This window comes from Panthera leo, chromosome E2 (genome assembly GCF_018350215.1).
Source record: "Panthera leo isolate Ple1 chromosome E2, P.leo_Ple1_pat1.1, whole genome shotgun sequence".
NCBI lineage: Eukaryota > Metazoa > Chordata > Mammalia > Carnivora > Felidae > Panthera > Panthera leo.
The window spans coordinates 37,899,267-37,923,792 of NC_056693.1; the positions used below are offsets into that span (position 1 = coordinate 37,899,267).

At 37.1% G+C, this 24,526-nt stretch overlaps 1 protein-coding gene across 3 annotated transcripts in view; it reads right to left on the reverse strand.

Annotated features, from left to right (window-relative positions):
- CDH8 (cadherin 8) overlaps nucleotides 1–24,526 on the reverse strand; it is a 412,814-nt gene that overhangs the window by 162,403 nt on the left and 225,885 nt on the right. For all 3 annotated transcript variants that reach the window (XM_042918476.1, XM_042918478.1, XM_042918477.1), the window contains exons 5-6: nucleotides 6,627–6,794; nucleotides 2,171–2,358 (exon numbers count right to left, since the gene is read on the reverse strand). In XM_042918476.1, coding sequence (XP_042774410.1) covers nucleotides 2,171–2,358; nucleotides 6,627–6,794 — 356 coding nt within the window. The remainder of the gene's footprint in view (nucleotides 1–2,170; nucleotides 2,359–6,626; nucleotides 6,795–24,526) is intronic.

Consider the following 24,526-nt stretch of genomic DNA (forward strand, 5'->3'; position numbering starts at 1 on the left):
AAAAGAAATCAGAAGACAAGCTGGCATTAGGGAACTCTTTCAGAACTCCTGTATAAGCTTAAATATGTATCTTTATTTCAGAATTGGGGTCGATCTTTCTACTTGAATTCAGTTCTAATGGGACTCGGCTTTTGGGGGAAATATTTTCTAGTAAAAAGGCATATGAGTTCTAATGGGACTTGGCTTTTGGGGGAAATATTTTCTAGTAAAAAGGCATATAGTCACTTCCCTGTCTATTCTGAAATTCCTAGGCACACGTAGCCACGAATAGACGATTCAACATCAGCATTTGCAAAAATTTGCCAATCACCCCTACTGTAACTATTTTGCAATTTCAAATTCCTCACAAACACTGTTAAGTGTAGCAGATTATGTTCTGTTTATTTCTTAGTTCAACATAATGACAATGCATCCAAACACATCCCTAGTGTCCTTAGGATCTTATCAAACAGGAGACCCACGAATTGTAGAAATATGACACCCTACATATTGCTCTCTACATGAAAATACATGGGTTTCTCAGTGTCAAAACATGTAGTATATAGTTCCACGTTTATGAATAACAGTGAATAAAACTATAACACATGGCTAACTGCTTCAGTTTATAAAAGCACCTTATGGTAGCAGAGGATGGCAGTTAATAATAACAATAAAAATGACATTAGGAATCATTAGCTAAAGAAAATGTGGCTCTGGGTTATTCAATAATTGACTCAAGCATTATTATACTGTATTCTATTTTAAACATGAGTTTTTAAATACTTTCCAACTCTTAACCTAAACTCAAGCCAGGTAGAAAGCTAGTGTTGTTCCGAACAGAGTTAAAATAAATGCAGCCTTTTTTTTTTTTTCCTCTCGCTTGAAATTAATTTTAAAAAATTCACTGATTTTGTATAAAAAGTATGTCCAGGAAACTCCAGGTTCATAATCTTACTATCTCTCCAAGGCGGGATTTTTAGAGCATGGCCGTTGGAATCACGTTCTTGTGTAACATGATGGAGAGAATTAGAGAGTAAGCTTGGAGTCACATGAATATAATGCTGATCAAGACAGGGTCCCAACAGTGTGCTCTGCCATTTATATTCTTATTCATGAACACACACATCTAATTAAAATTAATTTGTACTGTTTTGTGAAAAAGATTCGGAAAACAGTATTGAAAAAAATACTCATGATGAGGATAAAAGGATATTTTCCCTTGCAACGGTCCATGCCCATAAGATAATGAAATGCATTCTACATATTTTTTTTATGAATGTAGGTGTCATGATGATAAATAAATTCAGAAGCTACTGTACAGAATTTTTCACATCTATCACAAAAGAAATGGCTGCTGGCAAATGCAGATACAATAGCCATACATTATCTGTACTACTCATCTAGATGTTTCTTTCTCTCATGGTAGCCCCACACCCGGAAGCAAGGCCAAGAGGAGCTTCGTTTACCATAATGCTTGGACCTTTGATGCATGGTTTGGAGTAACCAATGGTAGGAGGGTTGGCCCTGCCCTTCTAGTGCTAGAGCTGACCAGAACAACTCAGGCTGACTGTTTTGTCTGTCCTGGAGTTTCTCTGAAAGTAGAGCCTGCAATAAAAACTTGGGAATCTTCAATATATTTTGTGCAGATATTCCAGGCAGCAGGAGTGTGGAAATGGGGAGAGTTCTATAGGGAAGGATTAAAGGCCACTGAACTTGCCACCTCTCTGGGCATCTGAATCTTTTTCCTACTGGGAATCCTCTTAAGAACCATAGACAATACGCCTCAGAATAATGTCTTCAATGAATAAGAACTGTCTACCAATCTATGTCCTTCATTGCTTGAGGGTGACCTTTTGAGTGTTGACTTCCCTTTGTGACGAGGGTGCTCTGCAAAGGAAGTGAGCCAATTCCTTTGGCTTAGGGAAGAACACTGAGGCATAGATGAAGGGAAATAATGGGTAGGATGGGATGCTACCAACACCATGATAACTGGTTGCCCCCCAGTTAGCTGAAAGGGAAACTGGGGCCAAGGTTATGAGGTGCAAAAAGGACTCTGCTTTTTCACAGCTGAAGAAGCTAAACCTTTACCAATCCTAAGATTATGTCAGGAAGTCTGCTCAACCCCTGTCAACTTCAAAACTCAAGTTTCAAAGACGTCTTTGGAAGACGAACAAAATCTTCCTTAGCTTACCTTTCTCAGCCTTATAATGCCATCCTGGGCCTGGGCATCAGAAGTGATCTCAAAGAGCGCTGTTCCATCTCCATCAATGATGTCGTAGGATGACTGTGCATTTTCACCAATATCTTGATCGTTGGCCTTTACCCTTCCTATCGCAGTGCCAAGAACCACATCTTCTGGTACTGAGAAGTGATACAGACCTTAGGAAAAAACAAAACAAAACAAGACACTGAGCAATGCACAACTTCCATTCATTTACTGACCTATTCAGCAAATATTTATTGGGTACTTTCTTTGTTCCGAGCACACCTACAGATATTAACAGGACAGTGATGGAAAAGAGAAAAATATCCATTTTGCTGCGAAATGTACAATCTTTTAAATGAGTCAAAGAGTTCCCAGAAGAAGAAGTGATCCCTCTTCGAGACTCTTCTGAGATATAAAACTTATTCAACTGTATGTTTACCAAGCATATATTTGGAGCAAATTTACATCGGGATATGAAGGAGTCTATGTGAATGTTCTTTCCAATTTGCTGTAAAATCACACCGGCTGCCCACGGGGATATTCATTGTTGCCCAACATAAAATATTACGCTAATTTCAGCACAGAAAGATGTAATGTGTAACACAATGAAAGTCACTTTTGAAGTTACCTTTATATTTACAGACCTGTAGACCATTTTTGATAACATCCAATTACTAAACTTCTGCTGTGCCCTGCAGCAAGCTGTTCAGACACATGAAACAGTCCTCCTGTTACTAAAGTCCTCATTGCTCTGAAGACCAGAAATCCTACTTCCAAGACTCTCTAGGCAAAATACAATCATAGTGTATGTTCATTCTCCTGTGGGGCCAGTAAAATGTGTCTGATTAGTGGTATCAGTCCCATTTTTACTCAAATCACTTTAGCTGTTGTATTGGTGTCACTCATTTCATTGGTAGAGTGAAGAGACCATAACCCCTGGCCATTACCACTTCAGTACACACCGGCCCCACATCTAACTGCCAACTCCCGCATTTCTTGCCTGAGGCTTTTTTTCTGGCCTTCAGAACCCATTTTGCCCACTGCCTGTCAGGCCTTAACTACCAGAAAATTAATGCCCTCTGAGAAGCAGTCCTCAAAGACTCACACAACTTAGGATACAGAATCCCAGGCTCCTCCCCTTTCTGGTAGGGTAACCTTGAGCTATTTCTTTTCTTTTGTCTATTTACAGTGTTGCAGAGTTTCCCCGATGGGATAAAGCTCCAGTTCCTCCACAGTCGTAGCCGGCTTGATAATGCACATTATTGGTTCTCTATCCTTCTCTCGCACACATCCTCACTTCCCCACTGGCGTTTCTTGGGATCATCTCCAAGATAAACTACTTCTAATCAAATTCCTGTCTCAATGCCTGTTTGTGGGGAACCCAAAGTCAAGGCAATCAGGAAGTTTTACTCCCGCTGGAACCAAAACAAGGGAATAAATAAATATTCGATGAGCTATAAAACAAAAGGAAAAATTAAATCTAGAGAACATTACCCAATTCTAGTTGGAACTCAATCACTGAGTCCCTTGGATAACTCATTCTACGCAATCTAACAAGATTATTTCCTATGATGAGTAAGGTTTTCTTCTAGCACTAGCACACTTTTATTTAATGATGAAATAAAAATGTCTCCTCGAATCATGAAATTATGGGACTGGGGAACAAAAATGTTTTCCAAATAGTTTTGCCATAAGGTAGGCACTGAAAATCCACACATCCAATACAAGCCTCCCAATTCTCTCATAATTAGTGTAATGATTCCATTTCCTTCAAACTTTATATTCCAGTTAAGGTTTGAGATGATCCCTCTAGGTATGCTTGTTAAGGCAATAAGCCAGCAAGGGGCTTCACCTTGCTGCTAGTCCTACATCAGGGAGCTTTGGGAAGCCAAGCAAATGGAACATTTATCCATTCCTATTCTGCTCACTCATCTCTATTAGTGTGATCATAGTTAATAGTTATTACTCCTAAGAAAGGGAACACTTTTGAAACTCACCTGCCACTGCTGAATTGAAACAATCATTTTCTGAGAAAGAAGAGTTGCATATTAGATCCTTAACTATAATGGCAACTGAAAAGGAAAGAAGAGAGCTGGGGAAAGGATAGGAGAGATGGTATTCTCCATTTCAATAATTTGGTTAAAAAGGGTTGCATTGTTATCAGATTTATGCATAGCCAGAAGTGAAAATGCTGAAATTCCTAATGAAAATTCATCCTTTCTGTTCTTTTTACCTTTGATTTTTTTTCTGCAGGTAAATTCTCAAAAATACCTTAAATGTATCATTTTCAACACCCCCTCCATCTGTCTCTCTCCCTCTCCCCCTACCTCCCTCTTCATCCCTCTCCCTGCTCTTCTCTCCGTTCAGTGGCATCTGGTTGGCTCAGCTGATTGAGCATCCAACTCCTGGTTGTGGTTCAGGTCATGATCTCACAGTTTGTGAGACTGACCTCCACATCAGGCTCTAGAGGCTGACAGTGCGGAGCCTGCTTGGGATTCTCTCTCTCTCTCCTTCTGTCTCTGCCCCTCCCCTGCTCATGCTTGCTCACGTTCTCTCTCTCTCTCTCTCTTTTAAAAAATAAATAAATAAACTTTAAAAAAATTCTCCTAAAAAAAAACCACAACAGGTTCTCCTATGGTATTCCCTACTATAGCAAATAGCACCAGCATGCATGTAATCCCTCATTGCAAAAATGTGAAAACTCACTTCTTCAACTGCGAATACAACATATCCTTAAAGTTTTGTTATCATTACCTCTTTAGTATCTGTCACACCTATACACCTTTCTCCAGTTCCACAGAGACCACCCTGGCTTGCTAGCTCTGCCATCACTTTTTACATGAATGCTTATGCACACCCTTCAAGTGGCTGCAGTGTGGAGAACACATTGGAAGGAGGCCAGATTTCATTTTCTCTTATTTCCCTGGATTCCAATTCTATTACTTTACCTATAATGTAAAACCTTTTAATGGCTTCCCAGCGATCTTAGAATAAAGATCATGATACTCAGAATGGCCTCCAAATCCAACTATGGCTAACTCTTGCCTAACCTAACTCTTTAGACTCTGTGTTCCAATTGTAGTAGGATTATTGCAAGGTTATTTATTTACTGTGAAAGACAGTGGGGAGGGGCAGAGAGAGAGGGAGAGAGAGAATCCCAAGCAGGCTCTTCACTGTTAGTATAGACCCCTTCCCAGAGCTCGATCTCATGAACCATGAGATAATGACTTGAACAAAAATCAAGAGTCAGATGCTCAACCGACTGAGCTATCCTGGGGCCCCTATTATAAGATTCTTTTAATTCTCACCTAGGGCCATATACCCTTCTTTCACAGGACTTTGGGATATCCTCTTCCTCCCATTGCCATGACCACACCCCCACTTCCCTAGTTTCATCTTGTTCCAGCTAATTCCTAGTCATCACTCATGTCTCAACTCAAGAGTCTCCACATCAAAAGGTCTTCACAATGCAGTTTGTCAGAGTATTTGGATAAGTGCTCACAAGAAAATGGTTCTGTGGAGCACCTGGGTGATTCAGTTGCTTAAGCATCCGACTCTTGATTTTGGCTCAGGTCATGATCTCACGGCTTCATGACACCCAGCCCCACATTGCATCAGGCAGCATGGAGCCTGCTTGGGATTCCCTCTCTTCCCCTCTCTCTGCCCTTCCCCTGCTCATGCTCAATCTCTCTCTCTCTCAAAATAAATTAAAAATTTAAAAACAAAAGAAAAAAAAAAGAAACGGTTCTGTGAGCGTACATAAAATTGGAAAACAATGATTGTCTCCCTGATTCATGGATGGTGGCTGCCTCGAATTTTGTTGAGATGCTTCTGAGGCAGAGCCTGGCTTTAGTAAGGATGAGTAGGGTCAGTGATCACTGATGGCTGAAGGAGCCACAGGAAGTCACAGGAAAGAGTGTTTATTTTTGCAGCCAGTATACCGTACACGGCCTATCTGCTTTCCCCTCCTAAGGCACTACAGATGTGGTTCCTCTTATACAACAAAGTGGGACTATTGATAGAGCACTATCTGAGGTGCATTGTAATTACTCTCTCAAGTTCACAAAGGGAGGTACCAGGGAATGGAGAACTAAGCACACGTCTTGCAGTCAGATGTTCTGTAACTGACTGGTTCTAACTCTTAGCTACACTATTTACTATACCCTAAATATTTGGAAATTTTCTCAGCTTCTTTAAAATCTGTAAAATGAGAATATATTTATTACCAAAATGACAGGAGAGTTGGTTGTTTCATATCTATGTGTGTGTGTATGTGTATATGTGTGTGTATACACACAGACACACACACATTGGCATACCTTACATATAATAAACATTCAATGATTGCTGTCAGGTTTTTGGATATTGCTAAAAATTAGAAAATAAATTAATACGAAAACATTGTAATTAGATATTCACCCAGTGTAGGGAACAAACTTACTTTGGGCAAATTTCGGAGGATTGTCATTTACGTCGGTAAGGGTCACTGTAAGTGTTGTGGTCCCAGACAGGCCACCAGAGTGTCCACCCATATCTTTGGCTTGAATAACAACCAGGTATTCCTCCTTGGCTTCTCTGTCCATGTTGGGAAGGGCAGTTTTTATAATTGCTGAGGGGGAAAAATGGGAGAATGACTTTCAGGAAGACAGCTCATTCAAAATGAATGTGTGCATCTCTCTCTCTCTCTCTCTCTCTCTCTCTCTCTCTCTCTCTCTCTCACACACACACACACACACACACACACACACACCCCTACATCAAGTCCCCACTCAGATAATCTTCTGTTTTCTTTTGCCTTTTAACTGGTGTGCATCATTGATGCCAACACTGAAAGATTTCAGTCAAAGACATTAGTGGCTAACTTGCAAAAATACATTTTATAGTGTATAAAAAAGAGAACTTGCAAAAATATACATTAGAAAGTAAACTGAATGGCATACTGTTGCCTACCAAATTAAAGTATAAATCAAAACATGGCCTCATCTACCCAGGAAAACCCTGGAAGTGAAAGAATCTTACAATTTATCACAGACTCCAGTTCCCCTACGAGAGGAGTAAATACATAAATAGCTTGAAGGCTCTGAGGTCAAAGATAAATTATTCTGAAGCTCACAAATACATCAGAGAGATGAAAGAAATAAATGCATTATTAGAATCAACTCAGATGAATAAAACACCAATCAGAATTAATGTAGGCGAGTGTCTAAATCCAAAGGTACTATTCAACATTTATATTTTAATTAGTTAGCTACATTTTCTCCATTGTAAAAGTAATACAAAATTTAGAAAAAAATTAAAAAGAAAAGAGAAAGGAGGTAAAACATAAGATCATACAAAATAACAGAACATCGTCAGTGCTAAAATGTTAGCTTTTTCCTTTGTGATATATTTTCAGGGTTTCATCCATCTGCTTCTTTATGTGTTTCACCAGTAATTTAATATTCTTGTTAAAGATACAAAATTTGGGTAGATGCTTCTGAAGTTATTTTGAAAATCTTTATTTAGCCCTCTCCTTACTCTCATACCTCTTTTTATAGATAAATATTGCTAACATTTTGATGTGTACAATTTCAAAGCCATTATATGTATATGCATACAAATGTGTATATGCATATAAACATTTAACCACAAATGTGGTCATGATACAGGCACTGTTTTGGGACTTTCTTTTATCACAGAATAGATATCTTTGAGATGTCTTTTGTTTGCTCACTAGCATCTAGAGGTCCAACTCATTACTTCTTTTAACTGCATGATTGTTCATTTATGAACATATTATCAGTGGATATTCCAGTTATTTCCAGTTTTTCCCATTTCAAAGAACAATGAGATCCTTTACACTGGTGACACTATATTTTTTCTGTGTTCTGCAGTTTTATTTAATTCTGTGTCAAAAAATACGCCCCCCTACCATATTGGTAAAAGCCCATAATAAAAATTATTGTGACTAGCCCAAAACATTCTTGTTGAGTAAGTGTGAGTTATGTCTCTGGCCCAAGTAAAATAAAACTTTCTGGATTAAAGAGAATTTCCCCTGCATTTCTAAGGTAATTATTTGGAAATATTGCTTATTTGGAAATATTGATAGTAACATAATATTTTTCAATATAATGGCTTGTTTCAAGATTTGATCGTATCAAAATATAACTTGTGAGCTAAGGCAACAACAATAACAAATAAAGCTTCATCATTAGCATGATGGGATGCCAATATGGCTATTGTGCTATGGTATGGATATATATTTCATAACTCAGAATACTTTCATTATGGGCCCAATTCCAGTAGGAACCATTAGAAAATTGTTTTACTCCCATGATATTTACACAAGTGTGTGTCAAGTTTAGGTACCATCACATTCTAAGTTCATCATAAATTAAAGCCATCCTTTGGACTTTGGAATTTAATATATAACATCTAATAATCGGAGGTAACTGATATAATTACCCAAGGAAGGCATCATTTTTTTCCCCCAAAGAAGTGGATAGGTTGAAGTCTATGCAAGAGTCCTTTCAGGTTACTTCAGTGGAATAATTTTGATAATTTCCTCAGAGTCAGAGAAGTTTGGTATGTATTATTCTCATCATTTTTTAAAATACATCATGAGAGTGTAAATAAAAAAAAAAGACTGTAATATCTCTCAGACATTCGGAATTAAAATAATATTGAGGCTCAGTTAAAAATAGCATACCTGGGCTAATGTGTATGAGTTATATCAAAATATATGTGAAGCATCATGATGAGAGCCTTGCTTAAATGGGACAAAAAGAGCTCCATGGGTCTCCACCTATGTTTATGCCTTCCTCTATAAAAGGAAGCAGCCTCACACTACCTTATAGGCTTATCTACTGAGAAGCTGGAGTCCCTTTACAGATGCTCCTTCATATTGAAGTCAAGCAAGTTTGGTTTCTTAAGTTATTCTCACACTTAACTACTTTTATTACCATGAACAAATTATTAAACTCATCAGGATTCAGTATCTTGCCCTGTCAAATGGTGAAAATAAATCAGCCTTCCATTGTGGTTATACTAAGATTATGTGAGATAATTCATGTAAAGTTCTTCACACACACTAGTTATCCAACTATGCTACTCCCTTTCCCCGTTTTCCTTCCCAACCAAAATTTATTTAAATGCCTCTTTGGATGGTGGTTAGAGTGCTGAACATTCTCCAATTGCCCCTCCAGATCCACTTTCCAGCATTTCCTACCTATTCTTGGCATGGGACAGTGACCTTTATGGATTGCTTCAACGAACTTCCTTACTTTCTGACTCTGCATTAGATTCAACCAACACACATTACCCAAGGAGATTGCGAGGATGTAGCAGGGTGAAGTTCCAGACTCCCCAAATATCCCAGTCACATGTTTGGCCCACTCTATGGTTAGTCTTTTCAGGTATTACTAGAAAAAAACTCTAGTATCCAATAGATGCCCCAATCCCTTGTTCTCTTGGGTCTAGGGGTAATGATCGCTCTTCTGCTGCTAGGCTTGAGGTGCTTTGTTATCCTGTGATGGTCTCTCTTAACCTGGCCAAGGTTTTGTCAATAGTTACTTATTAAACTCTCCTCAATTACCCCATTCCTGCCAAGACCCTATAAAATATGGTCAGCATACTGGTTCCATTACCCAGGTGTCAAAGATGTTTCCAGCACATCATTGTTAAACACACATCTACAGTTCAAAGAGTACTTCAATATAAGAACACATTGCTGTCCAAAGGGCTATTCTTTGAGACGGCAGGGCAAGCTCTTTGTTTCCCCATCAGTAAAAAGCGAGTAAGAGCTATTCAGTTAAGTGAGTTGCTCAAGATGACCCAGCCAGAAAGCTGTACCTGGACGTCTTCACACTTTCTCTTTTCTTAGACAATACTTGGAGTGGGTTTTCTAATTTCTAAGACAAGCAAGGAGTCTCCACAAGTTTTCTAGGGCATGCAGCACACTTCATGGACTTCAGTGCAAAACTGTATAATGAACAGCTCTTGTTTTCTGAGCTGCCGCTAGTCTCAAACTCATAATTAACAATGACTCATTAGAAAATTCAAGAAAGAATTTCTGGAGCATTTTTCCTGCTACCTGGTGTCCAAAAAGGCAGGCTAGGAAAAACCCCAAGTGACCTCAACCCTCCCATTTTTCTCCTTGAGTTGGGGCATCTCTACACTTGTCACTGAACCTTTTTTAAAATTCTTATTCAAAAGGGAGATCATGTCACCTACGTAGATGTTGTAAGATATTGATAAACTCCTAAAATAGAAGCTTAAAGTTGCGTTAAAAGTTCCCTCTATTTCTCCTCTAAATTATATCCTTTGGTTCACATGTTCTCCCACACTTCAGGCTTTTTCTTTTATCGACAAAGAGATAACTTCTTTATTTTAAAAAGTATTGTTTGGTATCAAATAACCACCTTACAAAGAGCAGAAAATATAGTAAGTTCTTTTTCCTCTCAGATTTGAGAAGTCAAAAATTTTGACCTATGATACTAAAAAGTTACCGAAAGCCTCAGTTAAATGGCATTTTTATCCAGTTTCAACTTTGATTTTCAAACAACATACAGGAGATTCCTACATCCTTTCTGCTGAAATAAACCAATTTAAAACACCTTTGATGGTGTTAATTTCAAATAACTTCCCATTCCCAAAGACAAGAATTGTGTCCCTCCTTTTTCACCAAAGTAGTCAAGCAAAATTAGTGCTCATGTCTTTCTACATGTTCATAGTCACACATTTTTGATGCCCAGCAGTGTTCAGAAGATTAAATATTATACTTAAACTTCCATAATATCAGTCTGACAACAAATCAGAGTTTTCAATTTTATGGCAAGCAGTATCACAAAATGCTTTCTTCTGGGGTAGTGAAACTCATGGACGTAGGCATTTGATAAATAGTCTCACAAAGAAAAAGAAAATCAACTTAATTAAATATGGTAATACCAGGATTGACTTGCAGCTGATACAATTAAAAACATTACATCTTTTGGGGTGCTTGGGTGGCTCAGTGTCTGGCTCTTGATTCAACTCAGGTCATGATCCCAGGGTCATAGGATCGAGCCCCATGTCAGGCTCCATGCTGACTCTGGAGCCTGCTTGGGATTTTCTCTCTCTCTCCTTCTGCTCCTCTCCCTTGCTTGTGCTGTCTCCCTCTGAAAATAAATAAAACTAAAAAAAAAAAAAAAATCTTATTTCTTTGACTTTTGTAAATTTCCAACTCAGTAACGGTTCTAGTATTTATACTTAAACCCTTTACCTAGTTACTCTAGGATAAATCATGGAACATCCTTGGGAGAAACCTTTTCTTTTTCTTGAAAATAAGAAGCTCTAAGATTTTGAGAAGAAAAAACACACATACACAAATTGGTGTTAAGGAGAATGAGCCTGTCCTGCTGGAGTCTCAATAGCATTAACTATGAAATAAATTCAGAAAAAGGAACATGAATCATCACATTTTAGAAGAATTTCCCTCAAACTTCATTTTGAAAATCTAATCTAATCAGAAAATTCATGAGAATTAATGAGAACAATCTATTCTCCATGAATTTAATTCATTGGAGGTTTTGAATCTGACACTGGAGAGCTGGGTGGGAAGGTTTGGGATGGGAGGTGAACCCTGGTAACAGAATTAAGAAGGGAGAGGGGGAGTCACCTTGCCCTGCAACTGGTATATATTACCCTACTGTGAATAGATTTTCCTATATTTAAAAGACAATATTTTTATCTTAACCTTATTCAATCATATGGAGATTTCCCTGTTGCAGTAGTTTAAAAATTTAAGTCCTAGGTTGGCCTTAAGTTCTTCCTAAGTGCTAAACAGCTGTTCCTTCTGTCTCATTATCCAGGGAGTATTTCTGATTAGAATCTAGTGTCAGTCATCTCAAAAATTTAAAACGTGTGTGTGTGTCTGTGTGTGTGTGTGTGTGTGTGTGTGTGTGTTTCCCATTGTCTTTAATGTTATCATTTGAGAAGCATTTTGTATCCGTCACGAAGACTTCTTTTTATAATTTCTGTGATATCACCAGATTGAGAGGCTTCACGAGAAAGGCAAGGAGATGCTGATTAACTCCTTTGTCATTCTGAAGCCTGATTACTGTAATTCACTCTTTGCGGGTTTCCCAGATTGTGCTGTACAAAGATTGCAGTTGATATAAAATGCTGTGCTAGACTCCTCTTTTGAATAAGACTTGTTGAACACATTATCCTGGTTATGAAACCACTAGCTTTGTTATTCCCAAAACTCTTGCCAATTCAATGTGCAATTATCATTTTACTATCTGTGGAACAAAAAATCTCTCATTTATGAGATTAAGTGGTACAAATCCACCAGGGAAAAGTTCCATTTGGGGACCATATATTGTACCCACAACTTTCTCTTCTGCCATGTGATTTGTACTCTATGCTGCCATGTATGAGGGGTAAAGGATATACAACCAGATATATATCCACCTTATCACTGAATTATAGCTACAATATAGTAAGTGCAATAATGTCAAACTTGCACAGATATACCACAAAGGAGAAAACAAATCATTAGAAAACTCTTTAGCTTCCATAGTGTTCAAAAATGAACTCTATAAGGGGGCACCTGGGTAGCTCAGTTGGTTAAGTGTCCAGCTTCAGCTCAGGTCATGATCTCGCTGTTTGTGAGTTCGAGTCCCATGTCGGGCTCTGTGCTGACAGCTCAGAGCCTGGAGACTGCTTCGGATTCTGTGTCTCCCTCTCTCTCTGTCCCTCCCCCACTCATGCTGTCTCTCTCTCAAAAATAAACATAAAAAAATTTTTTTAAATGAACTCGATAGGGTTCATTTTCTCTTTGACTACAACTTATGAATTAGCTAGAAAGGTAATGTTAGATAGATGGTTGATAGATAGGTAGATGTAAAGATAGATAATAGATAATAGATGGACAGGCAGATAGATACAACGGTCTGGATTTAGAGAAACTATATTTCTCATATATTTCTGGTGCTTTTGTAAAATATCAAAACATAATTGTGAAGCTAATGAGTTAAATGTATCAGGAATCAAAAGCTTATTTATATACTCTCATCTGGTATTTTTAAAACTAAGAATTTATTTCAAGGAAATTATAAATTTTCCTTTCTCCAGATATCTCAAATGTTTAGAGTAAGATGTTCACTTTTTTACATGATATTTTGAAAACTGTCAAGCAATTTAAATATGCAACAGTAGGGAAATATTAAATTAGTGGTGAAGGTTATAGAAATCAAACATATACAAAGTTAAGCGGATGTTTTAAAATTATGTTCTATAATTCCATAGCAACATAAAACATTTATAACAATTCTCAAATTTTAAAAATAATATATGAAATGATTATTCTATATTATAATGTGCTTATAAAATTTGGCAAAAAATACAAACAAAGATAATGTGACATGTTTTTATGAAGAAATTGAAGCTTGTCCCCTCCCCCAAATCTCCCAGTTCTTTGTAATGGAAAGCACAGGACTATAGGTATTAGAAAATGAGTTCTGGGGTTATACAGATGAGAATTTATTTTGATATGAGATTACCAACAATGTAATGTAGTGATCTTGGGTAAATCACTAAAACTCCCTGAGACTTACCAATATTATATGTAAAAGGTTATTAACTGTTATATAAGAATTTAAATTTGATATTATTACATGAAAAATAAAAAGCCAATGTCTTCCTTTATACATACAGAGATATATGACATCCTCACAAAGATATATGTAAATGTACGTTTTTATATTTATTTTTACATAACACATATCTAATGTGTATATATATATATATATATATGTATATACACACACACACATAAGTATACTCAAAGTTATATATACATCATTTTGTATATACATTTTATAAATATATACATATACGTATATATGTATGTAAATAAAAATTAGGTATCAGTTTAGTGATAATAAACTTACCTTAACTTAAAAAATTAGAAATAAAGACTATATTCAGTGATGCTACAATGTATGAACATCTCTTATCAACTTCAAAATAGTAATGTCCCCACAGTGCTTTCCAGGTGACAGACAAAATTTTTTTTTTGCATTCAAATCTCTACTGCATGATTTGTACCCAAACTCAACTTTTACTATAACATTCTACACAGCATATGCCCTTGATTCCCCAGATACTTACCTTTCTTCAGATTTTTCCAACAGACTTTAGCACCTTCACTATTCTGTGTGGACAATGCAGTCTAGACCACCCTTACCCTTTACTAGGCCTCTTAAAATTCCATCCATCCATTCAGGCCCAGCTCTGGTGTTTCAGAGGCTAAGAAGGCTTCCCAGGTAGTGCTAATTACTCTCTTCCTTTTGGTCTTCTGCACCTTTGCTAGCCACTTTCTCATAGCATTAACTTTCAAGTCTCTTCTCCTCTTCATCACTTCCCCTAGGATTTCAACCTGTGCTGATAGTAAATCACTGTAGACAGAAAGCATGCCTCATTCATTCCCATGCCCAGAACCAAACACAATTCCTGCACATAATAAGTATGGACAATTATAGGAGAGAAAAAGACAATACAAGGGAGAAGAAGAGAAGGTAGAAGAAAGTGAAGAGGGAGGAAAAAAGACAAACAAAATAAAACGTTAATTGGGGGCTTTTCCAGTTGCTCTGGGAGCTCCGAGCTAGACTATGGAAGCATGCAATATTAATACTTGTCATGTCTCAGGGACCAGATGCATTTTTTTTAAGTCTTGCCACCTCCAAGGCTCAAGGGAGGCTCAAGGACTACTCCATTCCATCCCAAGGGTCATGATCAGTTTGCCAGGAGAAAGGACCTAACACTTCAGTGAATGCTGGTGAGGAGAGTGTGTTTTTCATATTAAAGAACCTAAGTGTTCTCACTGCTCCTCTAGGTATTTTAACTGTTTCGTAATTGACACTTGTATTTATTAAATGCCTCAGAATAAACTTGTGTATAGTGTTCTACTATTTCAGATAGCCTCAGGATTACTCAGAAAAAGGGGTGATGCTGATGAGTTCTGCATCCTGTAACATTTCATATACATTTGTGTGTTTGTATGTGTATATATATATATATATTTTTTTCATATATAGATGACATCTGATTTTTCCTAAATTAATTCATAGGAAAACTTAGTTGGAAATCTATTGCCACATGAATATTATGGATTTTGAATGTGGCTCAGCAATGGAAAATGTTTTAGGCCAGTTCATAACAGACTGTGGCAGAACAAAGGCTCAAACCTGGGTCTCTAGAATCTTAGTTATGATATGTTAATAAAATAACATACTCTTTTTTGCTAAAAAAAATGTCTATGTAGTGCTTAGTGAGACATTTGTCTAACAATCATCTCCGATGCTATTACAGCATCTTAACGTGAATCTGTTTGACAGACATGACTTCTTCACATAGATTTTATATATTAACCTCTACCTGACCTTTCACATTTGTGTTTGAAAGCTCTTACTAGAGAACAGCAAACTTGAGAGCTTTAAATCAGAACACTGAGAATCATTCAAGTATCTCAATATGTACAAATTGCTTCCTTATATGTGAATTTCCTGTCTTGTAAAGCAGCGTATTCTTTGACTAAATAATTATAACTTCTTAACTATCCCACTCTGTGGATCACAGACATGTCTACACCCATTTCCTTATGGGAGAGCATATATCATAGATTGTAAGCGAATTAACAATGATATCCTGTCTCAATATTTTTACACACCCTGTGCATGGTGATTTTAGTGCATGGACTATTTGTTCTGTAGCTCTTCTATTAAATAATTCTGCACAGGCCACCATTTGCAGCATCAACACATGGCTAGCCAATAAATGATGCTGCTCAAATTGCCAATTCTGTTACACTGCAATACTTGCAATTATTCCTATTCAGAATTAAGGTGAAATTTCTTTTCCCCTAAATGAAAACACTTCCAGGGACTCCTCAATCAAGTGGAATTATTTCTGCGAAGAGCATGATGGCACTATTCTTTCCTTAAGCCATAATTCCAATAACTAATTATATGTATAAAAAGTATGGGTGGTTTAAAAAAGCAACGTGAAAGTCGCTAAAAAATTGGATGCTTTCTCCTAGCAATTGAGAACTTAAGCAGATGAGAATAACAGGGTTGTAGAGCGGATAAAGCACAGGCTTTACAGTTGCCTACTACAAAACGGAGCCAGGATTGAGACCTGCATCTAAATAGACTGAAGCCACTCTTTTCAACCCAGAACCTCAGTCTCCTCATCTAGAAAACGGAGATGGTATCACCTACCAGACATTATATGAAGTAGCATCTAACATTGTTCACAGAGCATAAAAGACACTCAAATTTTAATTGAATCGATATGATCCTTAAATAGTCCTGATTCCTCTCATGCACCATTGAAACTTTCTGGCCCCAGATATCAGTCAGACACAGCATGTCATATGGATCAAGGCTTGGCAACACAGACAAGCAGAATGTGCCATTTTAAGAGCTCTGGATTTGATATCGGACAATGAGATTTCTGACTCCTTCGCTTCCAACTGTTGTAAGTAACCTGAGCAATTTTTCAACATCTTTGAGCTCCTGTTTCCTCTTTTGTTACACAGAGATAGTATTTACCCCATAGTTTTTTTGTTGTTGTTTTATTTCCGCACGATATTATTAAAGAAGACAGGGCATGTAACATATTTAGGCAATAACAAAATCGTAATTTGCTGATCACTAATACTACTCCTACTCTAACTCCCAGTAATACTACATTGTTGCTGGATGACTGTGAAGATCACTCACAATAAAATAGCAATACTTCATATCCTACTGAGCCTTCTTTGTTCAAGGTCCTACACAGGTACACAGTCCATGCGCAGGTAAGGTGTTTAATGCAGTGGCTGACAAAGAGTAGATAGTCACCCACATAGCTCTTATAATAATTTTCATCATCACCTCATCTCTACATTTCATGACCATAACTATTACAGTTCCCATGAAAACATGAAGAAACGTGAACTTTTGTGGTCTTGGTTAAATTATTTGTATTCTGTGAGTTTCAACATGGCTGAGACAGTAATAGATCTAATGCGTCTCTCAGCACTTCCCATTATATCAACGTGTCTCTCCTACACTCTGGAGGCTTTAGACGATCACTAATTGCAAACTTGAGAGTAATCTGCTTGGTAAGTCTGCCTGTTAGCTTCAAATGGCAGTCAGTGCTGTTTCTCCTTTAGTAATCTCTAACTCAGAGATGCTAAATCAACTCAGTGACCTCCCTCAGGGAATTTACAGTGACCCATTAACCCTGATTTGAAGGATCTATGCAATATAAAGAGTAAGACACCGGCCTTTGCTAATAAAATGTCCCAATTAGCTAAACACTCAACCTCAAATTTCTAGAGAAGTTTCTCACTAATAATCAACCATGCCTTTGCCCCATGAGGTCACTGCATGTTCAGCATCAAATGATCACTGCGTGATTTCTAGGTGTGACTAAGTTTCCTACTCATGTAATCAGAACCCAGGACTTCATAAATGTGGGGCAACAATTTTCTTCCATTGCTTTAACCCAGGGCAGAGGGGCACACAATTTTCTTCCATTGCTTTAACCCAGGGCAGAGGGGCACAGCAGCTTCAATGAAATGTGCCACAATGGACATCGGACATCATCATGCCGAGATCTTGCCTCAATTCCCTTCAAAATAAGAATCAGAAACAAGATTGGGCTCAAAAGAAATATTCTAGAATTTCCTACCATTGACATGCTTCTGCTACATTTTCCTTGTCAGCCAAAGACTCATAAAACATAGAGATGTACAGATGTGAAAAGTGTTGAAGTACCTAGAGGGGTTACATATTAGAATCACTGAAAATTCTGACAACTTGATTTGTTTAAAATCATCTGAGGGGCACAGATCTCACTACTATCCCTGGATAATCTTCCCACGATACCTTTTGTACCTTTTAATCCAATACTCTCCTTGACCGCTTTGTTGCATTCTGCAAGTTCTGCTTTTGAAATCCTCCTACATTCTTCTTTGGGGATGCAGGCTTTCTTCCCAGCAGAGTGACTTCTCTCTTTGCCTTCACATTCTCTCTCAAAATAGAATTCTTCTCCTCCTCCACCCCTCATGTGTCTTCTCAAACAATATTGCTACGTGATTCCCACTTAATCAGGTCAGTGTCTGTGCAAGAAGCACCATCAGCTCCCTTCCTTTGGCACAATACTCATCCCTCCTTTTCACTCTTATCATCGTGATCTATTATCATTATCTATTTTATTATTTTTATTCAAAAAAACTTTTCCCCACTCAAAATTATTTGCACTCAGGCAGCTAATGCCTTTCAGCTCCCATTCATGGACCTAAGAAGGCAGTGGCACAAAAATGCCCTATGCTCTATTTCGCACTGGATAAGGAGAAGTAGTAGCATAGCAAAATAACAGACAAGTAATAAATCTGTCATTACACAAATGTTTGTGGAGGACTACTATATATCATACACTGTTTCAGGTACTATAGATATAGTGGAGAAGACAGATAAGGAGGCTAACTTCACAATTCTTGCATTCTAAGTATAAAAGCTGGGGAATGTATTGTAATGTGCAGAGCTACATTACACAGGGCAACCAGGCTCACAACTCATTGGCTTTCCGGGCCCCAGTCTTTTAATTTGTAATGCTGGGACAGTGAAACTTACTTTGCAGAAAAAAAACAAATGAGACAGACACAAGTCACCTGCAGGAGCTATTCATTACCAGTGGTTCTCATATACATAGGCCACATTTAACTATGATTAGCCCAGGACATTTCTGAATATTGAAATCCAGGTATGATTATGCCCCATCATAGAGCAGCAAGCATAGCGAAATGGATCTCTATGTCCCTCCAGGACAGAGATAATTAGACTTATGTTAACAGGAGGCCATCTCACTTCCCTAGAAGACAAGCCAGAGGCAAAACCAGTCAGAATGTAAAAGTGAGGTAGATGTTCTAGTTAAAGGAGTTACCATACAGAGGGTTAGTAAGAGCAGATTTTTATGGCTCTATTGTTCCCTTCAAGACAGTTGTCACAATACATCAGAGCTGTTTCTTCAAATACATTAAGTGGCTCATGATTTTTACTCTCTATATTAAAATAAAAAACTGCAAGAAATAAGTACATCTTCTTTTTCCTGCTCTGGATTTTTAATAATTACATAACAGTCCTTTTTTCTTCCTCTTCCTGGTTCCTATCAATCACTACTTGTTTTCCATTTTTTCCACTTTTGTGGCAATATATATTCTTTTTAATGGTTTTGCTCCAAAAAATCTAAATGAAGACACATATTATGGGAATACATACTTTGTGTGAATGCATGAATGAATGAATACTGAAATTCTACCTTCTCTATATGGCCGCTTGCCACAATTCAGTTCAATAGATTCTCACTGACTACCTCCTACTCGCTATGCATTAAGCTAGGTCGAGGGGTCTGCACTGAGATTCTCTGTAGAAGACCTACCCACAGTAGGTGAAAGACTGCCTCCTTCAAACTCTCAACCAGTTGATTGTGGTAATTATAGAAACTGGGCTTTATATATTTATCTGTTTTTGACCTTCCAAAAATACCAAGAATGCAAGCCAGTGATTCTGAGAAATTTGCCACCACTACTTGCATAGTATCACTTTATGCAGCGTGATGATGAATCAAACCATCTCTAGAAGTAACCTCTGGGTGTACATGAATGCAGCACAGTTAAAAGAAATCACGTGATACAGAAAACCTTTTTGGACTAGGACAAAAGAATAAATTTGTCTTCAAATCTCACATTTGTGTTTTCGGTGACTTCAAGTAAGTCACCTACCCTTCTCTCATCACGAATATCCTGTATTAAAAGAAGACCACTAACTCTTTGTTTCTAACAAGGTCAAAGGATTGAATCAGGGGAACATGTGTGAGGTTGCCCAAAAGACACGTTTTTCCTACTCTTTAAAAGTATGTACAGCATGATCAGTGATTTACTTAAGGTCACACTACCAGGAAATGATGTTAGAATCCAGAATTTTTTACCTCCAGTTCCAATATTTCTCTTCACAAGCATGAATGTATCTAAGCAATAGTGTGTTCTTTCATCCATCCTTGTTAAAAACATGTATTTCCTGAAAACCTATAGAAAACATCCAAACATACTGCATTATAGTTAGAGGCATATTGTAATGATCATTCCCAAGATCTTTAATTATTCTTCCTTCTCTTTTTCTAGAAACTGTTGCCAAGTGATCGCCCCAAAGGGGTCCAAAGATAAGAGGATGCTGTTCTTTCTCAACTCAGCATTCTTTCAATAGCTACTTGCCTAATCATTTCATGTTCGAAAGTTCCCAAATACTTTCTATATTTAAAGGCAAATAAAATTTCACTACCCTTACTAGCTTCATACATGAAAATAATCTGTTATTAGGAAGACATTATAGGGGTCCATTTCTGGTGTGAGTGAAATTAATAGCCAAAGAAGTCTCAGGTGAAGGAATCAGGAAGATGATAAATAAAACCAACCTTTCTTTCTTCCTGACTAGTCTTCCATACTTAGGCTAAATCTTGCCAAATACTCCAAATTTAACTCTAACTTCTTACTACACCCATAGCAAGTTAAGAGTAAAGAAGCCACGCTACCAAACTTCCACCACCTTTAATTCCTCATCTTTGCAAAATCTTGGATAGTATCATTTAAATCAATGACCACTGAGAGAGCATCTCGGAGGAAAGAGGCACGCACTGTCCTAAGCTTTGGAGATAGAAAGATAAAGGAGGTACAGTTCTCTGGACTGGAATGGTTCACAAGTCAAAAGATGAAGCAGGTGTGAGCAACTGCCTATAAAATGCAACTTCATCCTTTCCTATTTTGAATGTTGCTATCATTTTATGCATCCCTCTATTGTAACATTTACTGCACCATTTTGTTTTCAATGTGTTTTTGTTCTTATTTTAGCATCTAACTGTTCAGCTCCTGTGTCAAAATTTACTTGAGGCTTTAAGCATCCTCTATTCATCAAAAGTATTCTTATCCTTATTCACTCCAAAATATATATGACTAGCCCCTTGTTTAGTTCCTTAAACACTGTGATAAATACCATAAGACCAGATAGAAGCCATTTCCATCACACCTATTATGTTCCAGGTGCTTGCCATAGATAGCATGACCATGGGTGAGTTACTTTATCTCTTTGACCCTCTCTTTGTTAGTAAGAACATTATTGTGATATCTCCACTCAAACGTCAAATTATCAGTGAGGATTCCCTGTCCACACTCCACTTCTCTGTTACTGAGCCATCAAAGTCTCTGCCCATATGGAAGCCAGCAGGAGCAGACAATAAAAAAAATGGACTTTTCTTGTTTATTCACGTTTACCCAGCATCTGACAGGTAGCAGTCTCTCAATATATTTTAATATTTTTCAACGAGTCAAGGCACGAATGATCTTTCCCCATGCAAACTTGTGAGGGATCCCATATAAAAGTAAATACATGCAGTACATGACTATCTAAAGTGCTCTTTTGAAGATGTGTGGATGTCTAGTGAGAGCTGATTTTCTCCACTTCTCCCTTTCAATAGTGGAAAATTCTGGCCACAGAAAGCTCAAGAGCCAGAGAAGTACTGTTCTACTTAACAGGGAGATGCATGGTATAATTAATTTACATCTGTGAAACATTCTGAATACCTTAGGATCAAATTACTGTTGTGCTTATTCTCACTCATACATAAATATTTGCAAAGGAAAAAATTCAGCACCCTGACATTTATTGAAATGGTTGCATGGAAGAATGAGACAAATTGACTCAGAGACAGATGTTGGTAGTCAGCACAGAGGAAGACAGTCCTTGGTAAATGCAACAACCAAAAGTGGTAGAAAAAAATGCAGAAGCCAGAATTTCGTGTGGGTGGAATGGAAGCTGCTTCTGAAGATGCCATTTCCTAGTCAGTTGCTCAGGGATTTGAACATACATCTGGGCCTTCTGGTCCTACACTCTAGGGCCGTCCCACCAAGATAATAAGGGACGGTTTTGTATGTGTCTGTTAAATATGAACAAACCTCACGTTTCCACCCAAATTCATTCTCAACTCAATGGCCTATGTTACCAAAAATTTTTACTTGGTGTAACCCAATATTGGTAAATGCAAGATTCAAGGGGGAAGTATTTGGGTTAACACATGTCTGAAAATTCTAAATACGTCAAGTCAGGGAACTTGAAGAGCTCAACGGATATTATCTGCTGTGCACACGAAAAATATTATCTCAGTCAGAATCTTTTAAGAGCTCTAAATGTAGCTTTGATCATCCACCCTTAAGACATAAAGAATAGGATCTTGAGGTTGTGAAATATCTTAGTGATGGTCGTAAAGTAGTAAATGTGGGAGACAGAAGTTGAATCTAACTCTGACTCCAAAGTCCACATTCAGAACTTCATGCACTATATTGTCTCCCTTGAAATTCTAAACTAGATCGTCACCACCTCGAATCTTAAACACAGTGACCATTCAGAGATTTATCTTTGTTATAAATAAGTGTTTATATGTAACACAGAGCTCTTGTTTGTCTTTTGGCTTCCTTTCAGCATATTTTTCAGTTACTTTAGATGACAGCCTTCAATAACTACTTTCCAGAGTGTAGGAGGCACATTACTTTAGAGTTCATATGAAATGTAAATAAGACAAATGCTGTTTTCAAATGTGTTTTCCCCTGTATCTATTTTTAACTATAAAATGATGTCATCTCAGAATAGATTCTATTGTGACAATTCTAATATTTTATTGCTGCAATGTGATATACCTGATGGAAAGAAAATGGAACATGGTGGTGAGGCTGCTTCCTTCTGATTATCATAAAGTAACTACAGATATGTATACACATAGTGAGAAAAAGCACACAACCAGTACTACATTTCTAAACATTTTCTTGTTACTCAATTATTAACAAATCCTGTTCAGACCATTTCCTCAAAAGGAAAAAAAGATTTTTTAAAATATGACTTTCTGAAGTTATTAGAAGGTCATTCTTCTAAGATTGCTACTTTGATGTGGAGTCATCTAAACATAAATGACTTGACTGAAGTTATAGAGTGTTCCTGTAAAAACATAGAAGTTCCTTAAGTTCTGATAAGTTCTTATGAGAAATTTATGGGACTACTTCTTTCCTTGACCTCATTTTTGCAAAAAAAAAAAAAAAAAAAAAAAAAAGGAACTGAGGACCAGTGAGTGACCCCCAACTCCTTCAACTCCTTAATGTTCTAGCTCTTACTATCCAAGGTCTGCTACATACTAAGTTTTTTTCTGTTATTACTATTTGTGTACGGGATTGCTAATCTATACACTGCTGAGAATAAGAGCAAGGGAACCCAATTTGCATTTTGTTTCATCATGTAAATACAGTCATTATTATCAGTTCCATTTATAGTCCATGAATGGATTTGTTATTAAATAGCAAAATTAGGCAATCTCAATTCCTGTCTTTAAGAGATCCACAGGTGTCAGAGTGCAAAGGTAACTGTTAAGATAGATAATACCACAGCAACATTATTAAAGTTAATGGGACGGAAAAGAAAGTTCTAATAGTACTCTGTCACACACAATAAAATTTTACCGCTCATGGAAACTACTTTTAAAGAAACTCTCCAGATATATAGATAGATAGATAGATAGATAGATAGATCTATCTAATTATGTCTATGTTTACATTTACCAACCAGTTCAACCCTGTTAACCTTATGAACACTAAGATTACTAATTTACTGAATTCCATATTTCTGCTCCTTGTGGTCATATATAACATCCTACCTTGTAATAAAACAATCACATATAAGATTTTGAATGGAAAATTATACATAATCACAAATTGTGAAGTGACTCTAGTCTAACTCTTAAACCATTAAAAAAAATTATTTTTGCTTTATTTTTATATAGCCACATGTTCCTTAGTCCCTGCCTATGGGAAGTCAAAACTACTGTCTCTTTCACTTGATCTAAGCACAGTACCAGGCACATACAAATTTGAAAAATCTGTTTATTCTATAAATGTTGATTAAACCTAGTAGAAATATCCATTTATTTCCAAATTATAACCACAAAATGTTCTAACTAGAAGGGGACAAAGACCAGTCCTGATACTCAAAATTCCTTCTGAATCAGGGTTTCACCCCAAGTAGAAAGTCCTCCTAGTATTTTTTTTTTTTAAAAGAAAGACATTCTCTTGAGACTAATTAATTTTTGCAAGTATCTCTATTTTAGACTTCCTTATCCAATATTCTAGTACCATCCATATTCATATTCATGTAAACCAATTATTCTCATTATCCAAAATGTTTTTTCCACTTTCCTTTCATGAAATTCAGCCCAATCTTTCAAATTACTACAACAACAACA